Genomic DNA, 17,930 nt, shown 5'->3' on the forward strand with positions numbered 1-17,930 from the left:
TTAGAACACTAGACGCAGATCACACAAGACGATAGGTCGCCACCTCCCCAAGATCTGTGCTGCTGTGAGGATCAGATTGGCTAATCCAGTGGTTCCCAAACTTTTGCAGTTCGCGGCACCCTTAGAGTCTCCAAATTTTTTCAAGGCACCCCTCCAAAATAATTATTGAGCAGTCCTGTTTTAGGAGTAGTTGGGTCAAAAAATTGTAATAAGTATTTAGGTCAGGACAGAAATACTTATTTAGTTGTATGCAAAAATGCCCCCTCTGCATCCAGACACGCTGTGTCCCCACCCACTGCGACCCCATCCACTGCCCCTCTCACGCTGTGTCCCCACCCACTGCCCCTCTCACGCTGTGTCCCCATCCCTCTCACGCTGTGTCCCCATCCCTCTCACACGATCCCTCTCACCCTCTGCCCCGCGCCAGCCATAAAAAAAAACCCAAAAACACAGAAACTTACCAATCCGTCGGGCGCCGGGACCCAGCAGCCTCCTCTCTCCCGCAGCTTTTTACCGACGTCGATATTCAGTGACAGCTGCGGGAGAGAGGAGGCTGCTGGGTCCCGGCGCCCGACGAATTGGTAAGTTTCTGCGTTTTTGGTTTTTTTTTATGGCTGGCCCGCGGCACCCCAGTGACAGTGCCACGGCACCCCTGGGAGCCGCGGCGCACAGTTTGGGAACCGCCGGGCTAATCTGTTCTAGTCCCGCCCACTTCAAAAAATAGAGTTCACAAGATGAAGAATGAATACAATAGGTGCTCTGAGCCTAGTCAAACAATTAAAAAAAAAAAAAAGGTATTAAAAATGAAGAACACCGTAATAGAATAGTGCAAATCATCCTCTTTATTTTATTTGTACAGAAAATTCAGATCAACAATATATTCAAATTTTATTTCAAGCAAGTCAAAAGGCACATTAAAAATATAAATTCTTCTTAAAGTAACATATGTGGAGGTCATGCAACATGAATATATATATAAAAAATAGCAGGACATTCCAATAAAAATGACCTTTCATTAAAATCAGTACAGTTCTTTGAAAATTCCATATCTGGGTTTTGGCTTTTGCTGAATGGCTTTCCAAATGAAGTAAAAAAAAATTGTAACGGTTCTGTTTCCATATTGGTCAAGTAATTTTTGTTTGGGGGAGGGGGGGGGTTCAAAATTAAAAGAGTACGAAGGCACCAGGACCTCTGATGTCGTTTTATAAATGCACAGAGACCACTAGTAGGTCTTGGGTAAGCTTCCTCTAGACCACAGAGCAGGAGAGCTGTGAACTGTAGAGTAAGCCAGGAGTGAGCCTAGTATAAGCTGACAGCACGACTCGGAAGGAGGGTCATGATGTCAGCGTAGAGAGCCTATTGCTCTCCTGCTGTGCGTTAATGCAGCAGCCTACCCAGGCAGTAGCATAAGGAGTGCGCTGGATTTTTTGCTCTGCCACAGGTGAACCCTGATTTTTCCAGTAAACACAAAATCCACAAGGCACTAAGTAGTACTGCAACAAAACGACATCAGAAGACCAGATGAGAGGTCCTCTTTAAATGCATATTACATATTTGTGTAAAAAAAAAAATTCTGATTCCCAAAAATGAATTCAGTAACAACGCAAAGTGCGACACTTGTGTTTTTGAGCGGTACCGGTGTATAAAAAAAAAAAAAAAAGTGTGTTAAATACAGAAGAACACTATGCAAGAGGACAGCATAGCACAACTTGTTTACAACCCATAGTGCAACAATATAGAGAAAATAAACATCCCAGTAATAAAACAAATGAGTTTCATTATGTAACCTGCAAGATACATGAAATATTATCTACAACCATGTCAGTGAAATAAGTAAAATAGTAAAAAAAAAAAAGTAACAAGCTACAGTTGGCACACCTCCCAATATGACCCGTTACATAAAGAAAACAATGTTCTACCTTCATTCTTCCAAATAATTTTACACCTGCAGTAACCTGGGCTGTATAAACGCCAGTAGAGGTTTGTGTGATGTATATATGGGTGGAGGATTTCATGTGCCTTTGATAGACGGAGCCATGGAAAATATTTGAAGTAGGGCGAATAAATATAGGAAGGTAAATGAAGTATAAACATTGCAAAGTACAAGCCCTTAATGTTTCTCTTAACATCGGTTATTTACTCAGCCTAGATGAATTCAGTGGTGGGGGGATATCACAGATAAAACCCGGAATTTAGCAGAACAATGGGTCATGTTGAACGGTATGCAATAAGCACTATTCGATTATTTCTGCAAACACATTCATTCTGGTATTGCTAAATGAAATGATTAAAGTAACAACCTCAGAAGAAGACGAATGTTAAAATGGCATTAGTATTAATTAGCAACATTTTTATTATAAGTAGAAAACTATTGAGACAATAACACCAGGGCGGCAACCTGTGGCTCTTTGGCTCTTGTAAAACGACACAAGTCCTGGCAAAGGTTCCCTAAGTCTGCATTATGCCAATGTCACCACCTGGTAACTATGTGAAGTGATTCTGTCCACAGATTATACTTCAAGTTGCTGGGAGCTGCAGTTAGCATCGGTAACAAAAGGTTCCCAATGTGTGCCTGGTTACGGTTTGTAGAAAGGCCTTTGTGAAAACAAAACGTCTTGTGTATTATGCTGTTATTCAATGATAAAGATCAACTTGAACTGTTTGCAGATTTTATCTCAAGCGTATCTTTGTACAACTGCAAATTTCCGAGGAAGCAAGCCGATTCCAAAGCAGCAAGCTGATTTCAGAGGGAGATTAATAAGTATTGCCTGGCAGCACCAGGTTAAATAATTGCTTCATGTTCATCTCTGCAACAAAAGAAACCAAACGTGTTACAATAACAATATGGCAGCTGGCCAGGTATTAGATTTATTTTATTTAAATAAATCACCCTTTGGAAGACTATCATATTCTGTTTCTGTGAAACACCTCTCGCACGTAACAGCAGAATCTTACATACAGATAGTACTGGGTTTATCAGAGCAAATCCATCATCATCATCATCATCATTTATTTATATATCACCACTAATTCCGCAGCGCTGTACAAATAATTCATTCACATAAGTCTCTGCCCCATTGGAGCTTAAAGTCTAAATTTCCTAACACACACAGACACAGAGACAGAGACTAGGGTCAATTTGATAGCAGCCAATTCACCTATTAGTATGTTTAAGGAGTGTGGGAGGAAACCGGAGCACCCAGAGGAAACCCACACAAACACGGGGAGAACATACAAACTCCACACCCCAGTGCTGTGAGGTAGAAGTGCTAACCACTGAGCACCCGTGCAGCCAAATCCAGGGAGTATATTTACTAAACTGCAGGTCTGAAAAAGTAGAGATGTTGCCTAAAGCAACCAATCAGATTCTAGTTGTCATTTTGTAGAATGTACTAAATAAATGACATCTAGAATCTGATTGGTCGCTATAGGCAACATCTCCAGTTTTTCAAACCCGCAGTTCAGTAAATATACCCCCTGGAGTCAGACAGCCACCCTGTCATTGGTCCTTCTAGCTTCTATAATACTTTCATCCCTGATAGCAATACGAGTTACCATGTGAGGAAGAGAAGACTGCCTCTATGAGAACTGCAGGCTGCACTATGCGTTGGTGTACAGTCTATATTGATGAATCACCAATGGATGAAAAAAAGAAACAGCCTCTATAATACTAATATCAACTACCATCAACAGGCTGTACTGTGCACCAAGTACTGAAGAGAATTCTCTTTATAACCCTTTTTGCTGTCAGTCCCGCAAAATATTAATGGAATGAGATCAAGGTAATTTAAATGATAACCACTATTTATGGCAAATTCATTGGGAGCACGTGGGAGGGAAGACTTTTGTTCACTTTGTGATTTTAATTTTCTGTTTTGCGCATTTTTAAATTTTAAGATTAAAAAAAAATGAAAAATAATCACAGTAAGTATTACACTAAACTGTAAGGTGGCTCAGTGGTTAGCACTTCTGCCTCGCTGGGATCATGAGTTCAAATCCCGACCATGGCCTTATCTGTGTGGAGTTTGTATGTACTCCCCATGTTTGCGTGGGTTTTCTTCCGGGTACTCCAGTTTCCTCCCATACTCAAAAAACATACTAGTAGGTTAATTGGCTGCTATCGTGTGTGTGTGTGTGTGTTAGGGAATGTAGACTGTAAGCCCCAATGGGGCAGGGACTGATGTGAGCGAGTTCTCTGTACAGTGCTGCGGAATTAATGGCGCTATTTAAATAAGTGGTGATGATAATGATGACCCTACCAAACAGCTCACGTCACATTGCAAAATACAAAATGTTTAGCTTTTGTTTGTATGATCAATGTAATTGTAGATTTTGTCACACATAATTGCACAAGCCTTGCCCATTCTCTTCAACGTCCCTGCAGAAGTGCTTGATTACTCAGGTAACTCCCCAACGACAAGAAGAATTATTTCTCTTTCAGAGCCAACAAGTTTATTTGAAATAATGACAGTGACATCTACTGGCTATATGAAGGTATTGCTCATACTAAAGTATTCAAATACTAGTAGTAGTAGCCACAAATGTACACTCCTCTCTTTTACAGCTAACATAACATGTGAATCTAAATTATGCAAAACAACTAATTAGCTGGTCAGAGTGTGTAGCAGTTTCTGGCTGTATGGGTCTGAAGCAGGGTGGAGGATAGCCACAGTTTGCTTTTAGGTGCAGTTGGGCGAGACAGGGTTATGATAGGCCTGATTCACATAGGCCTTCAAAGAGGTGAATAGTCCATGCCAGGGTCATTCTGGAACACTACCCGCTTGTTAGAGAAATCTGAATAACTGTGGAGGTGTGAGATGGTCATATGGCGATCAACTGGATCCCAACACGAAGAGATCAGTGTCACTGGGGTTCCATCCACTACCTCAGGCGGGTCACAAAGCGTATCAGCCTGAGCCAGGGACCAGTTTGGGGCTCTGTCAAAGAGGATCTCTGGGCTCCTCTGCAAATCTCTACTGGCAGCAGGTGAAAATTCCATGTGTGTCATTAGAGCGTGGTGAGAACTGGGGATGGAACCCTCTGTCAGAGCTACCATCCACAGTGGACATTTTTGAGCGTGTGTGTGTATATATATATATATATATATATATATATATATATATATATATATGCCAGTAGATCACTCGTGTAGTAACCTTAGGTTAATGGTGGAGGAACTTCCCTTGATGGTGGTGGGGGGATGGGATATGTCACTGAGTGAACACTAAGTACTAAATCAGAGCATAACTTCATAGGTCAGTGATGGCTAACCTGTGACACTCCAGGTGTTGTGAAACTACAAGCCCCAGCATGCTTTGCCAGCTATGAGTTAGTGATCTACTGGCAAAGCGTGTTTCACAACACCTGTCACCTGTCACAGGTTAGCCATCACTGTCATAGGTGCTAATTAAGTTGCTGACATAGTCTGAAAGAGGAAGTGAGCAGGGACTCCTGAAATGGGGAAGAGAAACACAGGTGGTGATATACATACACGATTGCATGGGGATAAAAATGTGCAATAAAATGCAAATATTTGGGCAAAACATTACAATAACCAAATATCAATATTTCATGACACAGAGTTCTGTTATCTACTCCTCGGTTAATACCAACGGTTTGTAGTTATTAAGCTAGGACAAAATTTTGGAACTTGAAGAATGGGCAAAATGTAACAATTTTTCTCATAAGACAGAATATATACAAGTGAGTGTTAAAGATTTTTGAATCGCATGAAGAAAACAATTTTCCATATGTTTCTAGAGAACTTCCCGGCTTTGCACTATAAGGGCTTGTTCAGAAAAGTGTTCTGCTAGAAACTGCTCCAAATGGAATGTGAAGTGCACAATCAGCTCTAAATAGACCTTCAGTATTATCTTATTACTTGCATCAAATTCCATCTGGAACAGCCCTTCAGACACTTCATAGACACAGACTTTATACTTACATGGTGCGGTAGCGGACGCCTCTCTTTGAATTATAAAATCTGCACCCAAAGTACAGCACCGCCAGGATTCCCAGCGTCAATACAATGCCACCTATGAAACTTCCCAAGTCAAAACCAGTTATCTTCTGTGGTGCAGAGGACAGAGAAGCTACAAAACAAACACAAAAATGCAGAATGGTATTAAAATCAGCAAAAAATACAGCACAGGAAGGCAAAAAATGTAAGTTGGAATATTGGGTTGTTTGGGCCGATTGCCAAGTAACCAATCCTGCCACACACACTTGGAAGGCCGAATCGCACAGTTCTATTCACTTGGGGTAAAACTACTTTTCTCTGAAATTGACAATCTCTATTCTCCAGCATAAAAACCAAAACTGTCACATTAGCTCAGCTCTGTGCCCTACCTTCCACTTCTCCGTATTCTTAAAATATAAAGCACTGAATATTTTTGGACACTGTTGGTGGAGACACAGTAGCGCTGAGCATGGACAATACACCTAGAACTAGGTTATTTTAGGTTCTACTGAACTACCATCTGTATTCATCTGCTGGAACCACCGAGCACAACTGTCAATGCTGTTGTCATATTTGTCTGGCTGCTGGTCCCACTGACTTCAAATGCCATTGCTAGTACCATCTCCACTTGGCTGCTGGTCCCTCTGAGCCGTCATTGCAGTTTCCAAATCTGTTCAGTTGCCCACTGAGCTCAACTGATTCATGTTGCCATCTCCGATTGGCTGCTGGATCCACTGAGCCCAACTGTCAGCATCCTGGACTATTAACCCCAAGCAAGGGGGCAGTATAGTTGCCTCCACTTCCTCCAGTTTCCTGCACAACATGGATCAATTGTTCCTCTCCACTCTTTCATTACCTACACGAACTAATCCACATCCATCACATCAATCCACCATGCGCCTACTCTATTTACCGTCTCTTTCTCATACTCACTTTCACCACTCTTCTATCCAAACTCATCTTTGCTCTCCAGCATTCCATTTCTCAATCCACAATTATTTCCCCTTCACTACTCCCCTCCTCAATAGTCTGCACCCGTGAAATGTATCGTTTCCTGCAGCCACCACACTTACCGGCCTACATTAGCAAAAACAAACCTCATACCCACAAATCACCCTCACGTCCTCTCTCTCTCATGGCTGCTGGTGACTTATCACCCGTGCAATCGCCACTATCTGCTCACGGGGGGGGGGGGGGGCGATGGCCCCCCCTACCAGGGGCTTGCTGCCGACAGCTGCACACTGTACAGGTCCGTTCAGCAGTGACAGTATGCTGCCCGGCTGCTCTGATTGTGTTTTAAACACAATCAGAGCAGCGGGACAGCACACTGTCACTGCTGAACGGACCTGCACATACTGTGCAGCCGCCGGCAGCCGTAGAACACAGAAAGGGGCCGGGGCCTAAATCGCCCCCCCTAAAATCGCCCCGGGTAGGGCAAATGTCTGGGTCCGCCCCTGGCTAGAACATGTGTTTGCAATCAAGAGCAACTGTAAAAAAGCATTTTATGTACAGTACACATTAACATGATAAATTTATTTCATGGAAATAATTTTTTTCTTCATTGTTTTTTACCATTAATGACTATATTAACAACAGGTGACAATAACCGATTTTTTTCCTGTCCGTTCTACTGGTACTTTATATTCAACATAAGTAGTGTACGTATCCAGCAATGTATTGTCCCAATACAGCAAGTGCCGTATATGCAGAGGGTACCTAGACCCGTATTCAAGAGAGAGGATTCTTCATATATGCTTCTAGTTAATTATGGACGTGCGTATGCTCGAATTATATATATTTTTTTAAAAATCAAAAAAAACCCGCACAATACGTTCACTTTGCATGCCTTAATGAATCAGGCCCAAGAGCTACTTTTTAATTCAGTGGACAAAGACACAGAAAGCATTAAGCAACAAGTAGTGTCTTCAAAGGCAACAAAAGTTTAACATTCCAGATTTTTGTACATCGTTGGATAAGAAAAACAGATCAGGTCAAGAGAGACAAAATAAGTATTTTTATAATTAATGCGGTGCTAGCTGGACATCAGTCAGGAGACAAGTAAATGGGTTAGGAATGCAGTGTCAACCAAATGTATAAATGTCTTATAAAATACACACAAGGGAGGGCTAAAGTCTGCCAGCCAGCCCCTATATGTTATGCTAAAAAACTATAGTGCTATGGATTTTTTCAGGGAAGGGGCCCCAAACCAGTATCTTGCCTAGGGCCCCCATGAGGTCTAAATCCAGCTCTGAGGGAGGGGTATCGGTGTAATTCTAGGCTATATTTAAACTTGACTGTCCAATTTTAAACCATACGGAGTGCTATATAGGCGAGTAATAGAGTTGCAACCTCTGTCTGCATGTTGGAAATACGCGGTTGCCTCTTTAACTGTATGTTTCCTATAAAGGCATAAAGCAATTGAAGGAGAAGTTAAAAAGGTCAATTCACACCAACACTATGTCACCCACTATGGAATATGCCAGTCATGGCTAACCTGTGACACTCCAGGTGTTGTAAAACTACAAGCCCCAGCATGCTTTGCCAGTTATCAGCTAGTTATCTACTGGCAAAGCATTTTGGGGCTTGTAGTTTCACAACACCTTGGAGTGTCACAGGTTAGCCATCACTGGAATATGCCAACATATTTCAGACCCATTATACACTGTTAAGACCCACAAGCACACGTGAATCAGTTCATGTAGCGTATGATGGAATACATACTTGTCAACGAGATAGTGGAAGTCACAGTTGCTGTTGTAACTGTTCCTTTAGTGATCACCGTTGTAGAGGAAGCATTGTGGGTTGTACCTAAACACAATAAAACAATGCATTAGACTACAACCATATCTTACAATTACTGGGGAATGTGGTGTTTTATTCCAGTCTCCCCTGACACTCGGGAGCAAATAGGGTTTGGTGATAGATGTTAGAAGGCATTATATGTTTGTGTTTTATTATCCTTATATTACAATCCTAATTATATACACACGTTTACTTTTTCTTCACAGCCAAAAGAATATGAAAATATTAATTCCCCGCATTAATTGCTGCAGATTCTTCACTTCAAGGGTTTCAGATTGAAAATCTATTGTTGGGTCAATTTTAACATAGTGAGAACTTTAAAAAGTCCAATGTTAATTTTTCTAACCACTAGGTGGTGACACAATGTGTTATTATTACTATTGTCATTATTAACAGACTGATCTGTGAACTATTTTTTAAACAGTTTATTCAATCTCTTGCTATTGCAATCATCTCTGTTAACACTTGTATTGTAAACATTTGAATGTACCGAGTGCTTTACACATTGGTCTAGCCCCGTGGTCTTTCTATTGTTTGGACTGACTGCAGATTATTGTAGCTCTGAAAACATTCCATGTCTCTGATTGGCTGCAGGTTGGTCTAGCCCTGAATATTCCTTGTCTCCGATTGGCTGCAGGTTGGTCTAGCTCTGAAATTCCAGGGTCTGACCGACAACCATCCCGTGAATGTTCTGCTACAGGCGGGTTTAGTCTGCTCACAACTCATCCCCACCCAAGGATCCTGGGGGCTTAGAAAGGGGGATACAATAAGCACTTTATATCCCAGTTACAAATGCTTAAAAAGAGTCTGAGGTGAACTAATTTTAATGGTTATTTTCCTATCCTATGTTAGAGTGTTAATGTTATGGAAGTGAATCCATTGTGCCTGCACTTACCTTTATGATTACAGTGTGGTCAGATCCTTTTTGAAGCATGTGTAGAACACAGATAATAAGCTGCTTGCAATCATTACAATGTCCGCATAGTTTTGACAGTTTCCCAGCATGCATTGTAATAAGGAAAAAACCCAGCTTGAAAACTTTATATGATTTGCTGCCATTTTCACACGCTTCTCTATTACCCAATGGCTGCCTCAACTGAGCAATCTGTGCGGCAGCTCCCTGGTTTCAATGTTTTACCTCTGGCCTACACAGTGGAAGCAGACTTTTTTTTTTGGACTGAGCCAATATTCATTCCATCAATTCACTTTCAACAAGTAATATCATCGAGATAGGACTCGTCCTGAATATTAGTTCAGCTGACAAAATGACTGTTTCCAATACGAGTAAGTGATGGCTCTACTTTAATCTCATCCCAAGTAAATGAGAAATATTTGACATACTTGATGTGCATACAGTTGTCCGTTGCGAGACCCATAATCGTGTTATTTTAATAATCATGAAATCATCACCATGAAAGGTCTTCAGAGCAAACTTTAAATCTCCACTTTGAACAAAATCACAATGATAATGTAGGGATATAAAATAAACCTACTGGTTTCATAAAAAGTAATATTTATTCAAGCAAGAATATTTAAAAAACAAACCATGTGAACATGAACCATGAACAATTCATCATCTATACAGTCCTTACTGTGCATAAGGTGAACATGAACCAACTGGTTTCATAGTATATCCCTCCATTGTCCATGTGATCCGTTCAAACTGGAGATATTAAGTTTGCTTGGACAGAGTTTCTTGTATTTAACGTTTGGGAGGTAGGATCCCATGAACCCTAGCAGCATCCTATAAACATCTCAGGTTATAGTGGGCATTCAATAATGGGCCACAACAGCAAAATCCCAAATTCCTTTACACGCGTGTTAAAGTAACGCAGAACTAGAGCATATAAATAATTTACTCATGAGCCTTTAAAATTTCCCTCTAGTGCAATTCTGTCATTAATTAGTAAGACAATAAACAAAACCAATATTTTATGCATTAAACCCTTAGCTGCCAAAATCAGATTGAGCCCTAACGTACCAAGTGTTCAGATAACAGTAAGCAATACAAGATACAGAAGCTCTCGCTTTACAAATTCTTCCATACACACAGATTGTTGGAACTCAATTTTGACCTTCCGTGGAGACCCTCAAGGATGCGGTATTTGGGTTTCTAAATTAATAAAAATATAAGCAACTGTTCTACACCCCCTGATCAGTATGCTTAAAGATTTAAATTTTTGGTGTCCTCTATATTTTGTGGGTTGGCAGAATTAACGATATTAAAATTAATTTGTGTCTCAGTCTCTTTCTTGAGATCTTTGCAATCAATATGTTGATAAGCTAATATGGTAAAAAAATAAATAGATGATCTTTGCTTAAACCCGCAACAGCTGGAGGTTTGGGCCTATCCATCTTTGACAAACACTATCATGGTACCAAACTAAGTCACAGTGTATCTTGGCATGTCGGTGAGGGGATATAGAAATTGGTAGACATAGAAGTTGCTCTGTTGAAAGCTCAGGGACTAAGATTCCTTCCCGTCTCCAAAGGAGCCTTAGACCAGCCTTGGTCTACTCTATTCTGTCCACTCACTTTACCCTGGAAATCTGGAACAAGTTAAGCAAACCAGCGGATTTCTCACATACTTCACATTGTGTAAAGTATAACATCCCCGCAAACACTTCATATTCACTAAATACATAAGGGCTTTATTCACATATTAAATCCTCTAAATGGAGAAGTCTAAGATAATTTGACAGTGTATGCACCTATTCTGTCAGAAGGGGAGGGGAGATTTCACATTTATATGGCACTCTACATTTCCCGATACCTGCATTACCGAGTCATTTGAATCAGCATGGTAACAATTCGCTTATTCATCAGCGAATCAATAAAATCTCAATTAATATTGGCATTAATGGAGACATAAATCACACACATCTGGTGCGATTTCCCCCATTATCTCCAATTATTGCAACAACATTGTTACCTTGATAGCACAAGTAACTAATATTCAGATATCACAAGACCCACTCATAGTGTCGTCGGGCCCCCCAATCCAATCCACTTTCTCTACCCCCCCTTCTTTATTAAATAAAAAAAAATCCCCAGCAGTCTTGTTGTTGCTGTTCCTCTATGAGAACCTTTTGTTTACTTTATTAATCCACCTTGGGCTTGACCATCGAGCTGCAAACATTGAAATATTGCTTTTTTCTCTCTCTCTGTTGGGACTAATTAACAGTTTTATAAGCCATAACCGTATTTTTATGTCTGTTTCAAGGTTTTCCGCAATCTGATCACAATCTTTCGGACGTCAGCAATGTAATATAAGCACCATATGAGTTTCCACAAGGTTAACATGTTACATTTTATCCCACAGTGCACAGTATAAACCAGCTAAACCGCATACAACCAGCGTTATCTTTCCACTTACCTGCATAGACCTGTAAATCAGACGTTATGTGCGAGATAACATTGCTAAACTTTGTTTTCTGTAAACAGGTTTCTATTTGTGTAAAAGGTAACACTGAGCCTCTTGAGATCAAGGCCCTGGCTGCAAAACTTGAAAACTAGACAAAGAAACAGGTGACATATCGACAGAAAAAAACAAGTGACGATTGTGCGCGTAGATCAGATGGCGCAAGGAGGGTGGTAGGCGCATGCAGGCGTACGGACACAGCAGGAAGAACATACCAGGAACACACAGCAGGGCAGAAGATACACAGCTCACAACAGGTTAATAGCACAGGGAATACGAAGAGCAGACAGGATGGATATAGGAGGGGAAAGACAATGTCACGCAGATCACAAGAGGAGACGTGTATATAAAAATGCAGACAGGACAGCGTGAGATATACAGCTCACATCGAGAACAGAGAAGGGTAGACACAGACTATACAGAATATAGGAGGGGCAGGCACATATGCAGCACAGGTCGAGATAAATAATTAAGGGAGATACATGCAGGGAGACATAGGAAGAACACAGGGGATAAGCAGCCCCTATTGGGGAATAGAAGGGTATTAGAAGTCACTGAGGAGTAACCACACACAAGGCTGCAGACCAACGGCTTTTATAAAGGGTACAGAAATCTGCAGTGACTTTGGAATTCAAATATCCTTAATTTTAAAATTCTGTATTACCTTCTCCTTATTCCAGAAAAATGTAAATGTTTTGATTAAAGAAACAAACATATTAGTAACTCCATATTTTTAACATAAGGTTTTAAAAGACCAAAAAATACCTTTTTGTTTTGTGTCTGACTTGTGGCTGCAAGTAGGTGTACTGTGGGCGGATTACCCAGAGCTGGCCACCCACACATGTTACAAACACCCATCATTCCATCTAATATATATATTATATCTTTTTTTTTTTTTAAATCAGTTTAAGAATCAAAAAGTAGATGACAAGTTGATCGTCTGCTCAAGTGTATGTATTAAACGTTATGTGCACTGGAATCATTTAAGACTCGCAATCCTACAATGGACAAAACAATGATGGGATTGCAATGTGCGTGCCTCAGTTGTATATTGAAACAATTGTGCAGAACTGTGGTCATTCCTCCTGGCTAGCTTAAAATGGAGAAAGAGAGAACAAAGCAGCGAAGTGTTGGTAAGACAGCGTATGAACAAATCTGCAATATATCATCTTAGTCACTATCGGGCATGGATGTGGTATGTCCTAAAACAGACAGCGGAGTAAAAGATATTACTTGTGAGGACTTGTGATGCCAGAGAGTGGCAAGATATTGTCTACGAGTATCCATAGCATTCAGGTGGCTGGTACTCAGGTGGAAACAAAGAAGAGGGGTAGATTTATACAATAAAGATATAGGTACAGAACAAAGTATAAGAACAGTAGATGAGACTTATATAAGAGGGCAGGGGATATAGAGCACAGATCAGGACAGGGGAGGGGAGAAGGGTAATTATTACTTAAATAAACGGCTGGACATTCAGGAATACAGATTTAGAAACCCAATGTGTTAAAGACGGTCAGTTCCTTAGGATGGACAAAAAGCAAACATACAGAACTTTCAGCTACGGTAAAATTTCTTTGCAGGTCATTGCTGAAGTTAAAACGCTACCAAAATATTTTTTCACAGTCAAGTGCAATAAACCTCCAGGTAATAAATACAAATAAGACATTTGTTCTAGCAACACGTATGCAAGAAAATGACCTTTTGTAGCAGCAGTAGTCGGAGACACAGGAGGCGGCTTTGGCGCAGTGGTGATTTTCGAGGTGTTGGTAGGCACGGGTACTGTTGTAGCAGAAGTGGTGTTGCCCTTCGCTGGAGTGGATGGCACTGGGGTTACATCGGGCGTTGTGACAACCTTGCTTGAAACGGTAGAAGCAATTGGGGGCTCAACCTCTAAATGTGTAAACAAAAAACCATAATAGCCATAATAAATACAAGAATGTACAACATGTTACATGAATAAAAACTGCACTGAAAATTAGAAATGCGTTTTGGTTTAAACAGTTGTGGTATTGTCCATCTGCTCTGGCCTCTTATTGGTAAAGTGTTATTTCAGCTTGGTGACAATACTTTCGGATGGAAATTAACAAAGACCCGAAAACAAGTCTCACAAACAAGCTAGCGATGTATCAGACTAGCGCCTAAACCACTACTGCACAGCTTTGGCTTTCGGTATTGAAGGATTCCAAATTAGAACACGGCTAAAGCCTATATAAATCCTCTTAGCTTCCAGTGAATGCATGTGGTGGTGTATCCAGGTCAGGGTTTACAAGCAGCTTGGAACTATAGGACTGATTTGCACTCACAGGTAATAAGCTGGTAATTGTTATTTTCTCGTCATGATGTTTACATACAGATAAATTCAAACCCTTTTAGGGATTTACTAAACTGTGACAGGTGGGGCTGGGAACAGAATACAGCCCTATTAGTGTCCATAAGGGTAATTTACAAACTCCAGAATTGCAGACCTATGAAGCTATGCAAAAAAACTGTGCCTACGTGTACGGGAAGCACATCTGAAAGGTGCACGTTTGCTTTGTGTTCCTTGGAAACACCCATGTAAACTTACAGTGGGCTTAGGCTTACAGGTTGGTGAATACATAGGGAAACTGTGCAGGGTGGTACCATCAAATAAACGTCAAACTTACTACCACCTGTCCTTAGGAAGACCCCTTCATTTATTTTAACTTTTCTGTTATTCTCCCCCCCAAAAAAATGTTGTTTTATCCTTAATTAGGTCTTAAAATCATAAGGAAAGGAACATCGCTATTTATATCCATGGCTGAGAATTAGACCGTATCCAGGGAATTCAATTTAATTTGTGCAATTCAGTGGTAAAGTAGGTGCGCTTGTGTGCCTGATCCACACTTAGTAAGGAACGGCCTGGATGTACCAAAATCCACCCACTGACCAGAGCAGACGTCTTTAACCCTACGGATGCACCATTTTGGACCACAAATGCAAGCACCTCTAGGTACAATGTGGCACACTTGCGCAATCAAAAGAGCATTTGCATTTAGTGTCTGCCAACCCTTCTTCCACAAGACTGCAATTTTTTCACACGAGCAAAAAATAGGTTCACATTTTATACAATACATAAATGTAGCAATTGTGTAATCCGTTGGCATCTAAACCTGTGCTCCTGAGTTTGGCACCAATTGAATGGTGCAATTCTCAATGCAGCGCTCAACAAGGAACAAGAAAAAGTAGTAGACACAAATCAGTGGACCACTCTACTAGTCACGTAGTCTCCTCAAACCCATTTGGATGAAGTAGACCTATGTGAAGCAGTGATTTCCAAAATACAATCTAAATAACCAAGTAGAATAATTAGGTTCCGTTTATTCTGGGTAGCACCATCTTGCCCGTAAAGGAGAATTCCCGCACATGTCTACGCAGCTCTGCACACGCGTCTGCCCCCCCCCCCCCCTCTATTTCAGACATCCTCGAGTATTACCGAGAAGCGCTCAATGGCCCGTATGTCTAAGGTTCTGAAAAGGAGAGAGGAGTCTGATCTTGTGATTGGCAGTGATCGGCTGCCAATCTCATGGGCAGATAACCATATAACCCCTGCCATCACACACAAAAAAGGTGGATACACTTTTTAACATATCTCCTCATCTAATATATTTTTGATCAGCTTCCTCAAGACATAAAGACATAAAAGGGAACATGTGATAGAGTAGACAAAATACCACATATTTGCTGAGTACTAGTGAATGATTTCTATCTTTACAAAGGAGAAGTCAGATAAGAGTGGTAATATAATCATAATGGGATTTTATGACAGCCTGGGAACTTTTATACCATCTTATTATCCCATGTTAGATTGCAGGAACAAAAAAAGACTAGACAGTAAGCATAAAGGTGGTAGACTTTATAGCAACCAAATATACAGTGGTTCCCATCTCTTATATTCTGCCTAAATGCCACAAGTGTGTTCAATCCACTGGCGGGTCAAGCTGGGTACACACTACACTGTTTTCGTCCAATAATCGGCTCAAACAGCCGACATACGACCGCTCGTTCAAAAGTCGGGTCAGTGTGTGTAGTGACACGATGGTCGAAAGTCTGCCCAAATGGACGATTGTCGCCTCATTTGGTTGGTCGTACCGTTTAATATTTTCATTTCAATCTCGTTTCCATTGTGTAGTGTGTATAAACTTCTGACCGATCCACAACAGGGAGTACGAAATTACAGTCATTGCTCACGACAACATGGCTGTAAAAAGTCGCTAAAGGGACGTCCGCTCTTCCCTTTATCGTCCTAAACAAGGCTAGTGTGTATGCAGTCCATGGGCCGAGCGATCGGAACATCGATCGCATGTAAAATCGCTCGGCATAAAAAGTTGGTCGAAATTTCTGTAGTGTGTACCCAGCTTCAGAAGTGGCAGAGATTGAAGATCTTCAAAAGAAACTGACCACCACTTGGGTTGTATCTGATAGAGATCGTCCAGGAGACCATTTAAAAGAGCGATGGGTTCTAGGCCAAAGAAGATGGCATATGACTGGATGTGATTTGGAAGAGAGTATACAACTGCTAGATAGGTCTTCTTTCATACCATCAACTTTGGTCACCCAATGCTTCTTTTGACCAGCGCCACTGTCTAAAACGACAATCAGCTGGAAGGTGGTCCAACACCCTTAATGAAAGAGTTATAGGCTTTCGGACTTCTCTAGTGCACCATTTGTTTTGTCTGAAAATCCATAGCTACATAACAACACATTAACAACGTTCATAAATAAAGCAATCATATGCTGTCAGCTAGTACAACAACATTTACACACAACCAGCGACACTGGACTAATGAGCCACACCAAGAAATTGAGGTTAAAGAAGGTGGTTGGATCCCAGGCTGTCAGGATGTGCCCTCGTGCATGGGACTACAATTAAGAGGCCACGGTGAAGTGGACTCGGTGTGGTGGTACCCCCCCTACATAACTATAACAGGAACGGGGCCGACACGTAGTACTTCTAGGGCCTCATTAATCACGCAAATTCATTTTAGTGCAGTGTTTACTTCCCTTTTTGTCAGTCATGTGAATACATGCAATGTAACTTGGGAACGCAGGTGGCTAGAGTTCAGGCAGCAGATTTGTACACAAACCTGCATGTGGTCAATGCTGTTCTGGCACGACTGTAGCAGTATGAACCTCAAATGGGAGCAGAATAGTCTTAACCCCCCCCCCCCCCCCCCCCACAAAGAACTTATTTTTCCCATCTAGTGCAAGTCACAAGAAACCCATAAGAAAATACCAGGCGTAGTACAGCAATCATATGACAAGGATAATAGAAAAATGCAATAAACAAGATTTCATGTCCAACTAGTTATAGCATTTATAAGCCAGAGCTGTTACACAAAACCAATAGGGAAAGCTAGTCATGTTTTTCTGAAGTATCCAGAGCTTTTGGTCAATAACTGTACAGCACAGACCTCATTTTAATAACGCCACAATAATCAAACTATACCCAAGAGCAACTTACAACTGCTAAATATAAATCAACAGCTGTCAACATACATACATGCATTTAAGGTACTTAAAAACATGCAATACCACTTATTTCTTTGTAACAATAAGTTTAATATATTTTTCTAGGCTGACCCCTAACTACATCTTCCTATTTCAAGATCTCTATGGGGGAGACTTATATGGCTGCCACTCCAATGCACAGCCACTCTCAGCAGGATGGTATTTGGTTTTCAGCACTCATTCCAGAGGAAAAGATCATCTCAGAGTCATTGCCCA

General features: G+C 41.0%; 1 protein-coding gene across 1 annotated transcript in view; it reads right to left on the bottom strand.

The window, feature by feature from the left end:
• Positions 1 to 819: 819 nt before the first annotated feature.
• The window catches only part of TMEM123 (transmembrane protein 123), a 29,041-nt gene continuing 11,930 nt past the window's right edge, over positions 820 to 17,930 (bottom strand). The window contains exons 2-5 of the mRNA XM_075198792.1: positions 13,884 to 14,075; positions 8,681 to 8,767; positions 5,945 to 6,092; positions 820 to 2,807 (exon numbers count right to left, since the gene is read on the bottom strand). Coding sequence (XP_075054893.1) covers positions 2,783 to 2,807; positions 5,945 to 6,092; positions 8,681 to 8,767; positions 13,884 to 14,075 — 452 coding nt within the window. The 3' untranslated portion in view covers positions 820 to 2,782. The remainder of the gene's footprint in view (positions 2,808 to 5,944; positions 6,093 to 8,680; positions 8,768 to 13,883; positions 14,076 to 17,930) is intronic.

Source organism: Mixophyes fleayi, chromosome 2 (genome assembly GCF_038048845.1).
Source record: "Mixophyes fleayi isolate aMixFle1 chromosome 2, aMixFle1.hap1, whole genome shotgun sequence".
NCBI classification, from domain to species: domain Eukaryota; kingdom Metazoa; phylum Chordata; class Amphibia; order Anura; family Limnodynastidae; genus Mixophyes; species Mixophyes fleayi.